This window comes from Manis javanica, chromosome 3 (genome assembly GCF_040802235.1).
Source record: "Manis javanica isolate MJ-LG chromosome 3, MJ_LKY, whole genome shotgun sequence".
NCBI classification, from domain to species: domain Eukaryota; kingdom Metazoa; phylum Chordata; class Mammalia; order Pholidota; family Manidae; genus Manis; species Manis javanica.
Window position 1 is genome coordinate 208,411,163 of NC_133158.1, and position 14,684 is coordinate 208,425,846.

General features: G+C 47.3%; 1 protein-coding gene across 1 annotated transcript; it reads right to left on the reverse strand.

The window, feature by feature from the left end:
• Positions 1-8,651: 8,651 nt before the first annotated feature.
• NEFL (neurofilament light chain) lies at positions 8,652-13,972 on the reverse strand. Its single transcript, XM_017673494.3, has 4 exons — positions 12,808-13,972; positions 11,698-11,822; positions 10,959-11,278; positions 8,652-10,374 (listed from the first exon to the last, which is right to left on the reverse strand). The coding sequence occupies exons 1-4, from the start codon at positions 13,852-13,854 to the stop codon at positions 10,232-10,234; spliced, it is 1,635 nt and encodes a 544-aa protein (XP_017528983.2). The 5' UTR covers positions 13,855-13,972; the 3' UTR covers positions 8,652-10,231.
• Between the last annotated feature and the right edge of the window lie 712 nt (positions 13,973-14,684).

Below are 14,684 nucleotides of genomic sequence, written 5' to 3' on the forward strand. Positions count from 1 at the left end.
TCTTCATGATAACCCTTGTCAGCTGACACAGCGTAATGTTTTTTAAATCACCTGCCTCTATGAAAATAGGACATTTTTATTGTAAATGCTGCATCCCCAGGGCCTATGGACTGTATCTGTCCCATCATAGGAACTTAGAAAGTATTTACTGAATGAATGAACAAATGGTATAAACTTCCTGGAACTCTTATTAGTAGCTGTGGCCTACAATGAGCCCCTAAACGCAGGGCCCAGCTTCAGGGCAAAGACAGGTCCAGCATGTGGGCTCTGAGCCCTTGAGCCATCTTCAGCACCCCGCCTTCTGCTTCCTGTTGGGCTTCCCGTGCACCAGGGCTGCTGACTTTGGCCCCAAGACAAACTAAAGCTCTCCCTGAGGCAAATATGGGGGCCAGAGAAATTTCTAGTGCATGTTCTCTAACCACCACCACCACCACCACCGCATCCTAGGGAAAGGGGGAGAGAATATTACACTGGAATATTCACTGGGGTTCCTGCATGAGTTTGCATCTCCCAAGGTCACGGGTATGAAGGCCCCAGCACATCACAAAGGGAGCTGCTAAACGGCCTTACCTCAGCAGGCCTCCAAATGGGAGAGCGAGCCCTCAATTTGCTATACAAGCCCCTCCACCTCAACTCCGTCTAGGACAGTGGGTGGGTGTTTGGAAGACTAGGGATGAGCTGAATCTCTTGCCTTGTAACAAGCAAAGGAACAGCACGGAGCCTCTCTAGCCCCTTTTTGGTTATGAAAAGTGGCCTACTTCCTTCTCTGCCTCCCCTCCCCATACCGAGTGTGGGAGTGAACTGCAGAGCTGAGCGGGTCCTGCTCTACACTGGGGCTCCTCACACGTACTGTGCACCGGAGTCACTAAAGATCTGGTTGAAACACAGACTCTAGTTCAGGAGGCCCGGGGTGGGGCCGCGATTCTGCATTTCTAACGAGATCCAAACGATGCACACGCAGCGGGTCTACGCCCCGTAAAGGAATCAGAACCGGGCATCTCCCGGCCCCCTGCTGCTGCGCTGCCCCCTCGCGGGCCGCTCGCTCCGGCTTCCACCCCCACAGCATCGAGGAGTCCGGCTTCTTCACATTAATATCGGATTCCCGAGCGGCCTGAACCCCAGACCAGGCTCAGAACGAGGGCAACAACCCAGAACGACTGCGGAGGGCCCGCACCCTCGCCCCCAGTTCCCGCCTGGGCTCCCTGAGCGCCCCCCTCCCCCGCCCTGGCTAAGATGCCGCTCAGCTGGCTGCAAAGGACCGGGAACAGAAGTTTCCCGAGGGGGGTCCTTTCTCCGCGCGGGGACCGCAGTGGGCGCAGTGGCCCGCGGACCTCTCCGCAGGGTCCTCGGGGCGCGGCGACCTGGAGAAAGGTCTATAGCAAAGGGAGGACTTCAAGCGCCTCGCCCCTTCCCTTCCCCACCGCATGCTCCAATGACTGCGCTTCCAGGTGAAATGTGTGCCACCCAACCCGCTCCAAAGTATTTTCAGTCTCTGAACCGTACCACGTGAGGCTGGGTGGGGCCCGGGGGTGGGGCCTGCCGGGGGCGGAGGGGTGCGTGCTGCGTCTTGCAAGGGTGGCGGTCCGCGGGGCGGGCGCGGCGCCCTTAGGTCTCTTCCCGGCGAGCAGTCGCGGGCTCCGGCCGTGCACCGAGCAAACCAGGGGCAGCTGGTTAAGCCCCCCTCCCCCGCACGCACGCTTCCCGTCTCTCCACGGAGGACGGGCAGGCAGAATCCAGCTGAGACCAGCCGCGACGGTGGACGAACAAAGTGCCATCTGGCCTTCGCAGAGCATGTGCGATTTTTCAGAGATTTACATCTCAGTTCATTAGATCCCCACAGGTTAAAGAGGTTTGTTGTTTAAATGATAGAAAAGATATTAGAATGATACCTGTTTCCGGTGTAATTCTAAAACACCTGCAGATGCACTCAGGCCTGTCTAGAAAGACTCCCCAACTCGGCAGCGAGCAGGCCACGGGAGGCCGTCTGGAGTCCCAGGCAGGAGGAACTGGGGGCCCAGGTCCCCCTTCCCGCTGTGCCGCAGAGTGGGCGGGTGGGGCATGTTGCTGGGAGCGGGGGTCTGTGGATAAAATGAAGGTCCCTGTGGCCAGGATTCTCACCTGGCCCTCGTTGGCTCGCTCACTACACACGTGTGGGCAATATGTTGTTACTGACTCTATATAATAAAGAGCTCCACCCAGTGCTCTGGGCGACAGGGTGGCACGGCTGCAAGGCTGCAGGAGAGGAAAGCAGAGCAGAGGCCCAGAGGACAGCTGTGCGGGCAGAGGGGCCTAGAGGCAGAGACCGGCTGGCTGCGTGCAGACTCGCTCTGAGTGAATGGGATTTTAGTGATTGACCTGCCACCAGGGAAATAAAGTTGGGTATAACCCTTTCACCCCAAGAACATTCTACTGTCATTTCTTTCATCACATTGAATCCATAGTGAACTTGCCGGGGGCTGAAACCCATTGGCAAGACAGGGTCAGTCCTAGGAGGAGGAGAAAAATGCCCTAATCTTCAAATAAGCCTTTCTCCCAGGAAACATGCTCTGCCAGTGGGTTGAAAGCAGTACATTTCTCCTCATTTTGCTTAAGTCGTCCTCCAGTTCGGTTCACAAGTGGGCAGGGTGGAGGCTCGGGGCTGCAGGGGCGGCTGACTCCAGCCGGCTGAACAGCGAGAGGCCTGTCTCCCCTCCCAGGAAAACAAGCTGAGGGTGGGTGTCTACGTGATGCGCCCCCCCGCTCCAAATGCGCCAACTTGATTGCCTGAGGAGTGGCCCGTCGTTTCATGGGTGTCTGTCACCCCAGGAAATGTGGCCCAGGGCTGTAAAAGTGGAAATCGGCTTCCACTGCCTCTTGTCAGGAGACTTGCTCGAGTTCTCCGGTGGTCAAGCGCCTTCGGAAGTCATGCCTGCGGGTTTCTAATTCCCACTGTTTGGGTGGGAGTGGGGGGCATGGCAGGTGGGATTTGGAGGCATTGAGGGCAGGCACCCGGAGGACGGAGGAGAAAGAACAGGCCGGCTGGCTCGTTTCCTTCCCAGGTGCTCCTACCAAGTCACTGGAGGGGCCCTTTGAAGACATGGTTCACACGTTCCCGCGGCTCCACAAGTCTCGCTTGAAGCGCGGTGTTACCAGGGCGCTTAGTCCTCAGAAGCTGCCCAGGCCGAGGCCAGCTGACACATTGGGACCGCACCTGGAGCAAGTGGTGCGTTTTATTCTCACCTCAAAATCGCCCTCTCTTTTCACACGTCTGACACCAATTTTTTGTCTTAAATTGTGTGAATAATTTGTGGCCTAAGATTCAGATGGTGTCAAGGTGGAGGAGGGGAACAGGAGGAAGCCAGGGTCTCATTCTCATGCGTGTATGTGTGTGTGTGTGTGCGTGTGTGTTTGTGTATGTGTGTGCACACATGCATGTATTTTAACCCCTGCAGTAAAAAGATGGGCTTCTCAGAGTGCATAAATGATTAGACACACTAACAAGTGATAATGAGCAGATCTTTCCTTTCTCCCAAACCAGAGATGATTAGGGAATACATGGATAGAGTTTTTAACATAGGGTTTCTGGTTTTACTACAGGCTAGATATAGAGTAAAAAGGGAATATTAGTTTTGCAGCATCAAAGCATCCTGCTGGTTGTTTCTTTTAATGGTGGAATGATATCAAGAAATGATACTCCCATCTGAAATTATAAGGATGTAGGGTGGTTACAGATGAAAAGAATGACATTTACGAAGAGCAAAGGGATTCATGGCCATCAACACACGAATGAAAATGCCTTTAATAGCTGCAAGAAACTGGAGACTCATCTGCAGCATCTCAGTTTTTTTAATAAAGCTACTTCACGTTTAGGCTACTTAAAGTCAACATAACTTTTGTTTATTAGAAGTGTCCCATTTAGACATAATGTAATTTTATTAGCAGATATTTATATTATGAATACCCCTTTTTTGTCAACTATGGTCAATGTGTTATGCACGTATTTTAAAAACAAATTTCAGAGGAGAGTGAAGAAAAAATCATCCTATTTAAAATCAAGTGTGCCCTGTATCAGAACCTAAGGTACTAAAAAAAAAAAATCCAAGGTATCAGCTAGAAGGAGTTTGATCACCACCTCACAAAACAATAAACACTCATTCTTCTATCACAACTTACCATAAGTCATATGTTAGCTGCCACCATATTTATCCCAGTTGACTAAAATAATACATATTTCATTTCATATGAATGAATGAATGCAGGAAAGCTAAGGCCTTGAAGCATAGCTATCAAGCTTTATAGAAAAAATACGGAGATACATATCAGGAGTGATTAAAATGTGCATAATCCCCTTTGAGCGCATAATCCCTCTAGGAGAGTGACTGCGGAAGTACTTCAAAAGAGGCATGAGTATGAAGATATCCATTGATGAAGATATTCATTGGCAGGCTGTCTAAGTTTCATGAACTTATTTTTAAGTTTAAATTAGGACATTTGATCAAACAAGAATGAGTGCACTTATGAGAACAACAAGGAAGAATATTTGGAGCTGAAATTGTTTCAGCATCTCTTGAATGGAAGATGTTGTTCATAAAAGAAATCATCACCTGCCCACTACCGTATGGTGGCCTCCAGTGAACTTCACCTTTTGACGTTTATGTCCTTGTGGAACTTCCCCTCTCCCTGAATCAGACAGGTTGGTCTCTGGGACCAAGAGAAAACAGTGATAATGATGATGTTACATATTAGGTTAGGTCATAAAAGACACTGGATTCTTCTTGGATTCTTGAAGGCCTTGGTGTGGGGAAGGCCAGCTGCAGTGTAGGAAGGATCTGCAAGAAGCTCCATGGGAAGGCGCAGATAGAGAAGAAATTGCCAGCCAGTGAGTAGTCACCTTGGAGCAAATTCTTCAAGCCAACTGATAACAGTAACTTCAGCCAACATCTGACTGCAACACTATTAGAAGCTCAGAGCCAGGACATCCTGACTGAGAACTTCCCAAATTTCTGATCTGCAAAAACTAATGATCAGGATTGATTGGAAGCCACTAAGCCTTGGAGGGACTTTTATGCAACAATAGGTAGCTAATACATACTGCATATTACACTTGATGAAGTATTATGTAGTTACCAAAGATAGGGTACCATTTACAACTTTGCATCTCCATCCATTCATAATGTCAGCGAAAAATTACCCCCAAAATTTCCCAGATCATTCTGTATCATGTCATCTCTATTGCTACTGTCCTCTTCTAAATCACCATAAGCATCTTCACTAATCTGGACTAAAACAACCTTTTAATTAGTCCCTCTACTTTGATTCTTGCTTCCCTAAAATCCATTCTCTTGACAGGAACCAGAGTGATCTTTATAAAAGAGAAATCAGACCATGTCACCTTCCACTGCCGAGCCCCTTCAAAATTTCTAATTGCACAAACCCCTGCCTACTCTATCCTTTGCCCGCGTCTCTCAGCCCTGTCTCCTACTCTCTGTCTCATTCTTAATACCCAACAATAAGCAAAATGACAGCATTTTTCTGGTTCGAACAAGCCATGCTTTTGAACTTGTTATTCTGTCTCCCTGGAAAAATCTTTCCCCAGATCACTGCAGTCTGGCCCGGATCCAATGTCACCTACTTATGAACTACTTTGCTTATTGTCCTTTATAGACACATGCACACAAACCACTGTAGTCCCTGAAGGCAGGCTATTCTCTGCCTTGTTCCTTATACTTAGAACAATGCCTGTCACATGATTAATATGTGTGGAATGAATGGACACACTATGTCCATATATGCATAAATAAAAGCAAAGACTAAAGAACACATCTACAAAAAATGAAAAATAATGGTATTTGAGTGAAGGAAATGCGAATTTTTTCCTTTTTAAATTTATTTTTAATATTGTTATACTATTTTTTAAAAACCCTCCACATACAAATAATTATGTGTATTGAAGTGGTATTAAAAGACTACCTACCAGTGGTCACTTTCTGGGGCTGCTGAAAATTTTTCTTCTTATGATGCTTTTTACCTTTTGGCTTTCTGGCTTCATATAAGACACTTCAGGGAATTCTCTAGAAGACCTTAAATTGAAAATGACCCCACTGCATAGCTTGTATAATTCACTCACTCTGTTGTGCTATACAGTTTCCACACAGGAATTATCCTGAATTCTCCACTGGAAGCCCCCTTTAAATATGAATCAAGGCTGGACCAATTCTGATGTCTCACATTCTGTCCCCAAGGGAGAAAGAAAAAATTCTCCATCCTGGCTGTGTTTATGGAAAGTTCTCACAAATATTAAACCTTTGCCAATCTAGAAATATGTATTAAAATGCCCACAAATACATTTTGTTGGGTGTTGTGGAAGGAAACAAAGATGTTTATTTATTTAGTCAACACTTAGCCCCTTCCCAAAATGGTGTGAAATAGCTTACAACAAGAAGACATGTAAAAGGGGGAAGTAGAAGGAAGGAGGAGAAGAAACAATTGAGGAACAATTAAATGTGAACAGAATTAGAAAACTGTGACCAGGTAGAAGAGGTACATCATCAGAACCAATATCCTGAAAGTTGATGATCCTTGACAATAAATTTCAAATTCATCTGTTTATAAAGCCTATTTTCTGCCTTCCACCAGCTTAAAATTGAGTAGAGGAATTAAGATATAGACATAAATAAACAAAAGAATCAAAGGAAAGCTTTGAGCATCAAAGTGGCTACAATGGAACATTGTATATGTAAATGTGCCCCTGGAATGGTGCAGGGACTGCATTGTAAGAATTCCAATAATTGCGTGAAAACTCCAGGCCACTGTCACAACACTCTAAAAACACACTGTGATTCATGAGGCTGGACTGCATAGGAGAAGCAGCATAATGTACTGACCAAGAGCATCGGCTTTTGGGCTAGACTCAGAGGAGGTTTGAATACCAGCCCTGGCACCACATAACTGTGTGACCTTGGTCAAGGTACCTCACTTTAATTCCTCGTCTGTAAAATGAAATAATACCATGGTAACATTCTTGAACAAAAGGAATAAATGAGTTACTATATATAATGCATTTCGATCAATGCTAATTAGATCACTAATTAATCATTAGATCACAATTCTAAAAGCACTAGAATCTCCATGTGGGAAAAGAGTAACCAGATTGATTGCTTCCCCATTTAATGCTAGGAATGAAACTTTGCACTATGTTTACAAATTCCCTTTAAAAGATGAATTTTCATGTGGGCCCAATATTTATGGGTATGTTTCCCATTCAGCTATTTAACCTGAGAATATAAGTTTTTCAGGAAATGTTGGATCATGAATCTAGAAAGGATCTGATACATTAGCTGTTGGATCCTTATATAGCTGGGAAATTGGGGCAGAATAGGGTTGTGGGTGGCTGTGCTCCACAGTAAGTGATGCCAGAGTCCAGACTAGTGTTGACTAGACGAGGACTGATTATTCAATACTCCAGGCTTTCATGACATCCTAAAGTCACGTCAATCTATCCAGAACTTACGAACTCAATCCATATTTATCATGCTCTACTATGGAAGGAACTATGGTAGATGCTGGAGATAAAATGGTAGGCAGAATGTCTGATTGCCGTGCTTCCAGAGGTCACACTCTAGCAGGGATTGCGGGCATTTATCAAATGAGCATGGAAATAGATGCAGCTGTAAGTGTGTCAAAGTCTACATGGTCTTATGAACCCAGTTAATAGAGAAGGAATTTGGCCCAGTCAGGGAAGGCTTCCCCAAGGGCATGAGAACTGAGCCAAATCTGGAAAAGGTTCAGGGAAAGAAAGAAGAGTGCACGAGGTAGAGAAATCCGCAAGAACCCCGTGGCAGGGGGGAGAACAAGAGGCCAGGTGGTTGGAGCACCGGAAGTGAGGATCAAGAAGACACACATAGGAGGAGATTGGGGAAGTAGTTCAGGGTCAGGTCTCTGCAGTCCTTGAATCACCTTAAAGATTTTGGTTTTTAAAATAAATTGATTTATTTAATTTACTTAACAGCTAGTGTATCAAATCCTTTCTAGAAAAAATTGAATTAATTATTTAAAAATAATAGTTTTTGTTATATTAAAGTAAATGGGAAGCTATTGGAGATTTTTAATGAAGGGCATGACATGAATCAAAATTTCCTATTCAGAGGGTTAGCTTACATTCGTGTGCTGACTGAAGGACAAGAGTAGCCACGGGGAGGTTCTGGGACGGCGACAGAGCACACGGGGAAATGTGGATGGATTCACGACAGAGGCATTAAATCAATAGGTCTTGGTGCAGGTTAGACTCGGAGGGCTTGGGGGGCAGAAATGGGAGATACATGAGATGCCCAGTCTGTTTTGCACAATGGGATGACTGGGAGTGGTGGCAGGACCTGGGAGAGGGAATACAGAAAGAGAACTGGAGTTCTGGGGGGAGCAGATGGGAGAGGGGTACTAAGGTGCCAAAGTTGAGGAAAGTTTTACAGACATCAAATCCATTTCGTTTGGGTTTTTTAGTATTTTATTGTGGCACACAGGATAGAGAATGGTACAGTGTTCTTACTTCAAATCTCAAACCAACCAGCTGTTTCCATTTGGCTAAAGTTACTTTTTTTTACATGTAGTTTGCATCTGTCTGAGACTTACCATGTGCAGCATCCCATGTCTAACGAACATAAATGTGAAAAGCCTGGTTTCTGAAGTGACTCCTAGTCTATTCAGGAGCTGATATCCTAACAATCTTCATAGTTCAAACCCATAGCAGCATGGTAGATAAAGAAACATTTTACCCATTTGCAGGGTGACATATAATCTTAACTAGTAATAGGTAGTGTGAAGAACTTGATAACTTTAAATGGAGGCCACTTTGCTTTTAGGTTAAAGTTGGCTAAAGAAGAAATATTGAATGACATTAGCTGACCAAGCAATTGTGTAAGAACAGAAGCAGAACAGCAGATAATCAATAATTTCTTCTACATTCCATGTCAAATATACGTGCAAGAGCTTTCATAACCTTAGAGTGGACAGGCTGAGAGGGGTGTGTTATTTGATGCAATGTCTAACCAGTTAGAGCTATCGCTGAAATCTCAGTATTTCCTGATAAAGACATACAGAACAATAGCAATGCAACCTACAAGTGTATCATCTTCCCCCTTTAGTGACTGGTAACAATTCCATTACCTCTATTTGTAGTTTTTCAGAAGTTTAAAATGAGTGGCATTAAGTGTCATTTACTTGAGGCAACAGTATCAAGCTAACACACTGAATCATGAGCTCAGGATTGCAGGCAACATGTTTGCAATGGCAAATGACCTCTTCTTCTCTCCATCCACAATTATACATTGATAAAAATTACTCTTAATTATCTCATTTGCTCAGGTTTCAACTTCTTCCCACAGTATTTAGGCTGTATTTTTTAAAATATGGTTACAGTGATGGATGGGTGGGATTCACATTCTACCCATATTACATTTACTATTATATACTAGCAGTAAAGTTATCTCTTTACCGTAAAGGGTATATTTATCACAAAATTTCCAAATTGCCTCCAAGAAAGCCATTTCCCGACGTTAGATAGTACATTTTAGAGGGCAAAGTAAAGGAAAAAGAACCCCAGGGACTCTCATTTACTCAAGTTTATGATCAGTAATATTTTGGAGGGGAAAGAGTTCATGAATGGCCATGACTTAACTGTAGCCCTCAGAATCACCAATTAAGGAGAAAAATGCACCGTAACTGTTACAATTTTGACTTAAGAAATTTGGAGATCAAATTTCTATATGACTCATATTGGTGCCTTCTTTAAGGTATTTTAATTAAAGTCAACAACCACAGCAAGAATTGTCATTCAGTGTAACTTTATTTACTATTTATTGCACATAATTTGAGGTCTTTAATTTCTAGCCACCAAAGGTTCAAAGGACTATTTCTTCCATGAAGTTTAACAGTAACATTAGTGAATTCATTTATTCATGTTTTTTTTAATTGTAAACATCTGAATTATTCACATGGCCATAAATCCTGAACTCATAAGCGTGGACCATGCACAGGCTGGCAGCAAGCCAGGAAGCCACTCTGCAAGCAAACAGATACTCTGCCTAAGGAGAAAAGTCATAGCACAACATTTAATGTCCAACCTAAGTCATCTCAGAATTATACATATATTGACTTCTTAATTCATATAGTATCTGGAACTCAACTGGTTGGTTGGTGATGGGGTTGACCTGATTTTGGGAGAATTATTCCTGGAGTAATTAAGGAAAGGGTAGGGGGCTCAATCTTTCTTCTTAGTTGCCTGCTCCTCCCCAGAACCTTCATCTTTTTTCTCATCCTCCTCGGCTTCTTTGGCTTCTTCTCCTTCTTCGCCTTCCCCTCCTTCTTCTTCCTCCTTTGCTTCCTCTGATTCTTCCTTGGCAGCTGTAAGATAAGAGGAAAACTTACAAACGCCAAGCCAGAGAAAGTCCAGTCAAAACACTTCTGCTCAGGTTTTGTGTGAAAACCCAGATGTCAGAACACATCCCACACACCTCTCAGCTCTGTGCTCCCTAAACACATGCAACTGCCAGGAATAATTTGCCACTGAGCAAAGATTTAAATAGAACGAGACAACTTCTAGGTCCAGGAAGCCCTGCTCCTCTCCAGGACCTCGGTTTTTCTTTTATTATGTGTTTGGTATTCATTTTTGGTCCTTAGAACACCAACAGGCTGAGTTCAATGAATAGATTTTTTTGTAACAGGACTAAAAAGACAGCAGGAGGAGGACATTTTCAAATGTCACTTTCACAAAATTACCAAGCTCAGTGGAGATGTGCTCCCCTGGGAGGACAGCCAATCTGAGAAATCAGGTGCTTCCTAAAGGTTCATTGATTAAGCAGTTAAAGGTGTTCTTTAAGGGCCCCAACTCACACAAGAGCAAAACCTCCTTGGCATATCCTATCCATCTCCTAACAAATATCCCCGCCGAGTTTGCACCTGAAATTACAGGGGTTCCTTTCTTATACCTTCTTCCTCTTCAGCCCCCTCCTCTTCCCCCGCCTCTTCCTTCTCCTTCTCCTCCTCCTCGGCTTCTCCTTCGGAGCGGGGTTCGTCCTTGGCCTCCTCGGCCTTGGCAGCCTCGATGGTCTCCTCCACCTCGATCTGCTCCTCCTGGACGTGGCTGGTGTAGTAAGATGGGAAGGAGCGGACGGACATCAGGTAAGGGCTGCTCTGTAAGCCGCCGTAGGCAGACCGGCCAAAGACCTGGGAGCTCTGGGAGTAGCCGCTGGTTATGCTTCCCACACTGGTGAAACTGAGCCGGGTCTCCTCACCTTCCAAGAGTTTCCTGGGGTGACAGGAGGAGAGTGGGGGTGAGTAAACACAGACGCAGGAAGTGTGCTGAATGACGTGCCCTGAACCCACTCTTCGTCACCTTTCCCTGATACCGCCCTCACTGGCAAAGGCAAGCAGGGTTGGAAATTATCAAAATTTAGTGACTGAGGATGTTGCAACTGAGACAAAAAAAAAAAAATCTAAATAATCCCACCGATTAGATTCAAAATGTAATGGGAAGCTAAAACCAGGACTTGTTATTACAATATTCAATGCTTATATATTTGTCTAAATATGTTCTTCTTGGAAAAAGCTCAGGAAAACACACACAATTATTTCAAATGCCTATTCTTGAAGATTTCTGATTCAACATAAATGAAATCTGATTTTTCTTCCTAAGGCTGAATGGCGGCCACCTGTGCCCGTTTTCACCTGTAGGCTGCAATCTCGATGTCCAAAGCCATCTTCACGTTGAGGAGGTCTTGGTATTCTTTCAGATATCGAGCCATTTCACTTTTCGTGGTTCTCAGTTCATTTTCTAATTTGTTGATTGTGTCCTGTGGAAAGGCCAAAATAGAAGAAATCCCAGCAGAAATCCCTACTGCTCTTATTTTACTGTAGTATAGTTGCAAAAGCCTAGGTTTAATTAAAATCGAAATGCACACCTGAGGTAAAAATCACCCCTAAGATAAAACACCTTTTCTCTTTTTTAATCTATCCTTCCTTGCCTAATAAAGATCCAGTTTCAGGAAGCATGAATGAAAACAGCAAGCAAAGACACTGGTGGGAGAAACGTTCTTTTTTCTTTAATTAATACAGTCTAATGATCATCATAAAATGCCTGCAAGGAACGAAATCGATTTTTTTAAAACTTTGTTTCTTCATCCAGGTCACATGCAAGAAATGACGAAGTAGCTAGGTTTTAAAAATATTTTTTTATCTGAAGTATTTTCTATGTATCTATACTTTCTTCTCCTCAGAAGACGGTGGTCCTTAGAAAAAGAAATGTTTTACTGTGAACCTCATTACCTACTATAGTTTTGCCTGTATTTCTATCTGCCTGCTAAGATAAAGGAGTGGTTGGTACAAGAATATAGCACGCTGGTCACAGGCACCCTTCAGAACTACGAAGAGCTCTTTCTGTATTTGTTAACTAGGTGGTTCCTTCTACGCTGCAAAGCAGCTGGTGGTTGGTTATTGAGGCAGGGCAGGAGAGGGGCAGGAGAGGGGCAGGCCCGAGGCAACGCCCAGCTCCCGCCCCCACTCCCACTGCGCCCATCCCAACCCCCACCACCCCCACACCCCCCTGCAGGGCCGAGCGGCTTTACTGCGGAACAGATTCATTCAGCTGCACCAGGCACGTCTAGCCAGACTGCAGTGGCGCCGCTACCCCCGCCCTCCGAGGATCCCATCCCTCCCACCTCCAAGTATCTGCATGCAGATGTCTGCTCTCCACTTTCAGGGCGCGCCCTCAACTCCTCCCCACCCCACCCCCAACGCAGCCCCCTTCAAACCCCCACTGCGTTTCGCAAGGCGCCGTACCTGCATAGCACTAATGTCGGCGTTCTGCTTGTCTTCCAGCTCCTGCAGCTGCTTCTCCAGCGCTTCGTTCATGCCCCTGCACGCTTCGATCTCCAGGGTCTTGGCCTTGAGCAGGCGGCGGCTCTCGGACACCTCGTCCTTGGCGGCGCGCACCGCGTCGGTGTTCTTGGCGGCGCTCTCGGTCAGCACGGTGAAGCGGCTCTTGAACCACTCTTCGGCGTTCTGCATGTTCTTGGCAGCCAGCTTCTCGTACTGTGCGCGGATGTCCTTGAGCGCGGCAGAGAGGTCGGGCTTGGAGGCCACGTCCATCTCCACGGAGATCTGCGCGTACTGGATCTGCGCCTGCAGCTCGGCGATCTCCTCTTCGTGTACTTTCTTCAGGAAGGCGATTTCGTCCATCAGGCTGTCGATGCGCTTCTCGAGCTCGGCGCGGGCCAGGGCCGCCTCATCGGCCCCCTTGCGCGCCTCCATCAGCCGGCCCTCGGCGTCCTCGCGACTCAGCACCTCCTCCTCATAGCGCGCCTGCAGGTTGCGCAGAGTCTCCTCCAGCCCTTCGCGCTCGCCCTGCAGCGCTTGCTTCTCGTTGGTGGCGTCTTCCGCCGCCAGGCGCAGGTCGCGGATCTCCTGCTCGTACAGCGCCCGGAAGCGGGACGGCTCGGAGTGCTTCTGGCGCAGCACCAGCAGCTCGGCCTCCAGCACCTTGTTCTGCTGCTCCAACTCGTGCACGCGCTCGATGAAGCTGGCGAAGCGGTCGTTGAGGTCCTGCAGCTGCGCCTTCTCCTGGGTGCGGATGGACTTGAGGTCGTTGCTGATGGCGGCTACCTGGCTCAGGTCGAGGTTCTCGAGACTGGGCATCAAGGAGCCAGAGCTGGACGAGTAGCTGCGGCGCACGGACAGCGAGGAGGAGACGGGCGCCGAGTAGCTGGAGTAAGCGGAGCGCGCGGTGCTGTAGCCGCTGCGCACGCTGGAGATGTGCACCCGCGGTGCCTCCACGTAGCGCCGCTTGTAGGAGGTCGCGTAGTACGGCTCGTAGCTGAAGGAGCTCATGGTGGCGGGCGGCGCCCCTCCGGCCGGCGGCGGAGATGGGGGCCTACAGAGGAAGGAGAACGGGGATAGAGGGAAAGGGGACGGCGGATGGCTGTGTGCGGCTCGGCGCGGTCCAGCCACCCCTACTTATACGCGGGGAGCTCTGACGCAGCCGGCGAGGGCGGGCGGCGCCCGAGGGGGGCTGGGGCGCTGCTGCGGCAGCCGGGGCGCTGCGCCAAGGCCGGGGCGGGCCCCGCGGCGGCATGGCTGCGGCTCTCGGCCTCACCGCTGCGCTCGGAGGCCTCGGTTCTCCGAGACCCCATACCCCGTGCTCATTTTATTGCCTTACTCGCCCACCTACCCCAAGCCTTGACCCTGTACCTCGGACAGCCCTCCCCCGCAGCTCTCCCCTTCCCCACCCGGGGCCTCTGCTGGTGACAGGCGGGACCTCTAGGGCAATGGAGATGCAAATGGTAGTCCAAGGTTGCATGTATGCAGCATCTGTTCAAGAAAGTTTAATACTTCTTTGTAGCTGTTTGTGACGCTTTGATTCATCTCCCTTTCTGTTGGTTATTTTTATGTTTCTTTAGCGCGCTGCTTCTACACACACATACACACACACACCTGCGGCACTGCAGGTGTGGGTTTTAGCATTTCTAAACCCTTAGAGCAGTGAACACCAGCCCTTTAGGGTCCCTAGAGGTTTCTTTTTTCTTCCTGGGGAATGAAGCCCCCCGTTTGCTAGCGTGGAGGAGGAGAGCCGGAAATGAGTTTGAAACTAAACCGGCAGAAAACCGCCCCAAAGGCAGCGGCGAGCTGTGCAGCGGGGTACTTGCGAGGGTGGTACGCTG